The sequence below is a fragment of the Dipodomys ordii genome, unplaced genomic scaffold (genome assembly GCF_000151885.1).
Source record: "Dipodomys ordii isolate 6190 unplaced genomic scaffold, Dord_2.0 Scaffold14725, whole genome shotgun sequence".
In the NCBI taxonomy this organism is placed as follows: domain Eukaryota; kingdom Metazoa; phylum Chordata; class Mammalia; order Rodentia; family Heteromyidae; genus Dipodomys; species Dipodomys ordii.
The window spans coordinates 1-3,029 of NW_012281937.1; the positions used below are offsets into that span (position 1 = coordinate 1).

General features: G+C 59.2%; 1 protein-coding gene across 1 annotated transcript; it reads right to left on the reverse strand.

The window, feature by feature from the left end:
* Positions 1–1,158: 1,158 nt before the first annotated feature.
* On the reverse strand, positions 1,159–2,648 carry LOC106002598 (FAS-associated death domain protein-like; the record flags this gene model as incomplete). Its single annotated transcript, XM_013037451.1, has 1 exon — positions 1,159–2,648. A coding segment is annotated over one exon (349 nt), but the record flags the coding sequence as incomplete, so codon positions are not given.
* Between the last annotated feature and the right edge of the window lie 381 nt (positions 2,649–3,029).

Here is a 3,029-nt window from a genome sequence, read left to right on the forward strand (position 1 = left end):
GCTAGCCTTGAGCTGAAGAGCTGAGGGACAGTGCCCAGGCCCAGAGTTCAGGCCCCACGGACTGCACCCAAAAAAAAAAAAAGAACAGCGGGCTTTTGACAGAAATGGCTTTCCACCGCACACTCCCATGGGGGGAACCCTGTCTTGGTGCCCGCAGCCTGAGGGCCCGAGCACAGGCCGCCCCAGCCATGCTTGCCCACCAGCTTCTGGGCCCTTGGCCAGCGGTGCCACAACAGCCAACTACATGACTCAGAACCCTAGCGTGGAAGTCATAATAGGAAAAAGCAGGCAGAGCCCGGCTTCTAAGGCAGAGGTCAGCCTGTGCTTCTGGCCGCTGGAGGGGGTAGGAGACAGGAGTCTCAGGGTCACTCTTGGCAGGGAGCCGGGGAGGCAGTGCCTGGGGGCAGGATGGCTGGTGTGGAACGGGGCCCAGGTCCTGGCGAGGAGGGGACACCTCCCCCCAAGCTCCCCCCATAACCAGGCACCATAGGGCAGACCTGCCCCTTCCCAGCCCTGACTTGGCAGAAGGGCTTCTGCACTGGGGGCCCTGTCCCGGTGTGGGCCCTGGAGTGTCAGAGGGGTGCAAGTGGACTGAGCTGAAGCAGCCCCAGCGTTCAGGCAGGAAGGGGGGTTGCAGACCTCCACCAGGCACGGGGGAGCCCCGGGGCCAGGTGAAAAGGCAGCAGGACATGGCTGTGAAGACCCAAGGGTGGAGGCATTCGCTGGAGGGAGAGGTGGCGAGGGTGGGAGCCTGGTGAACAGTGGGGGCTGCGGGCTGGGAAGGTGGCTCAGTGGCAGAGCGCTAGCCTTGAGCTGAAGAGCTGAGGGACAGCGCCCAGGCCCAGCAGGGTGAACAGGCGTTTGAAAGGTGGAAGGGAACGGCTCTCTGGCCAGGCTAGACACCCCCATGAACAGATACCTACATGCAGGAGAAGGGCTGCCAAGTGAGCCTCAGACTACCAGAAACACAGACCACAGAACTATAGAGAGGAACAGATTTTTTTTCCTTTGGTTCCATTCCTGGGGCTTGAACTCAGGGCCTAGATGCTGTTCCTGAACTTTTGGGTTCAAGGCTGGTACTCTACCATTTGAGTCAACAGCTCCAGTTTTGTTTTGTTTTTTTGGGTAGTTAATTGGAGATAAAGAGTTTCACACTTTCCTGCCTGGGCTGGCTTCAAACTGAGATCCTCCAATCTCAGCCTCCTGAGTAGCTATGATTACAGACATGAACCAACAGTGCCTGACCATTTGTGCTTTCTTTGAGCCATGATCTTGCTATGTAGCCAAGGTTGGCAACCTGCCTGTTTCTGTCTCTAGAGTGCTGGGATTACAGGCATTTACCAACACACCTGGCTGCTCCTATTCACTTTCCCTTTTGTTTTAGGAAGGACCTGCACAGTGCTAGGATGGCGGCATGCCCAAACGCCACCTTGAAGGGGATGTATGTGCAAGTCTGCCCATCACTCTGCTTGTGCCTTGGCTGCCAGGGGCTGCCCCATCTTCTCCCTGTCCTGGGGAAGACCAGCAGTGGAGTCTTGGGATTCTTAAAGCCTTGTCCTGGCAGAGTCAGGTCCCAGGGCAGGTTGGGGGCCTGAAGGGCCTTTAAGGTTCATGTCCCACCTCAGTGGAACAGTGCTCCCTCAGACTGTGGCTAAGACCTTAGCAACCCTAGATCACAGCTGGCATTAATGATGTTTGTCTGGCTTGTCCCCGGTGGCAAGGTAGCCTCTGTGACAGGGTCAGTGTTCATTGCTGGTGGGCGTGAGCCCTGAGAAAACTCCTTTCCCTATCCACACGAGGGTTGAGCACGCGGTGGGCTCGGTGACACAGAACATCAGCTGCAACAGCACTTGAAGACGCTGGGAATGAGTCCTTGGCAGAAACAGGAACCCCGTGGCGCAGAGGGCTCCAGGGTTGAGGCACCTGTGGGAATGACACAGCCTGAGGAGCAGAGGGGCTGCTGCAGCCGCAGGCCCTGCCCTTGACAGCTCTGCTGCCAAGGGATTTGGATGGAGGCCTTGACAAAGCAACGACGGAACTGGTCAGGAAGACCAGACCCTCCATCCCGCACAGCCACCGCTGTTCCCGCTTGGCAAGCTGCAGGGACCCTGAGCTGCATGGACATCCTGACTCCTGGACCGGGAGGCCACCCAACCCTGCAGTCAGGTCCACCGGAATGCCCCAGGCCAGCAGTGGAGACAGCAGCAGGCTGACGTGGGCTTGAGAGTCAGATGTGCTGTATTCCAGCTCAGGTCTGTGAGGTGCTGGGCTGCCAAGGACCCTCCATGGTAGACATGTCTCAGTCCCAGGACATCGAGGACACAGCCTCGCTCTCCCTTCTGGATGCCCGGGCCTGCTGCTCCTCCTCCACCAGGTCAGCTACTAGGTTCATCTGGCAGGCCCTTAGCGCCTCCACCAGGCGCTCCACCGTGGCCTTCTCCCTCTCTGCGTCCTTCCAGATCCTCAGCGACTCCCTCACGCGCTCCATCAGGCTGCGAGGGTACCTTTCCTCGATGCCATCGATCCTGGTGTCTGAAACCTTCAACTGCCGGGCCAGTCTTCTCCAGTCTCTCCCGATGTGGTCACAGACAATATCAAAAGCCGCCCGCAGATCTAGGAAGGAAGGAGCAGAACAATAGAGGGCCGTTCTGGCATCTCACCCAGGGAGGCTGGCTGGGCAGGGTCCTCCGAAGCTCTTTGTAGGAGTGACTAAGGGAGGGCCCTGGGATGGCCAGCTTTACAAGGCACACAGGGGAGGCACGTGACCATGGGGGCAGAGCCGGACCTTGGCCAAGAGAGAGGGGAAATAAGGCAAGGCCAGCCCTTGGGCCTTCATGAGCGTGGCCCTGCTGACACCTGCCTCTTCCCATTTCTGGCCTCTACAACTATGGCACAACAAATTCTGCCACAACAGATTTCCGGTTCTCCCAACCTACAGGGCGGGGCGGACATTTCGGGCGCAAAGGTCCAGCAACGACAGGGCTCGGGCGGCCCCACCCTGGGCCCCGGCCGCCCCCAGCCCCGCCCCC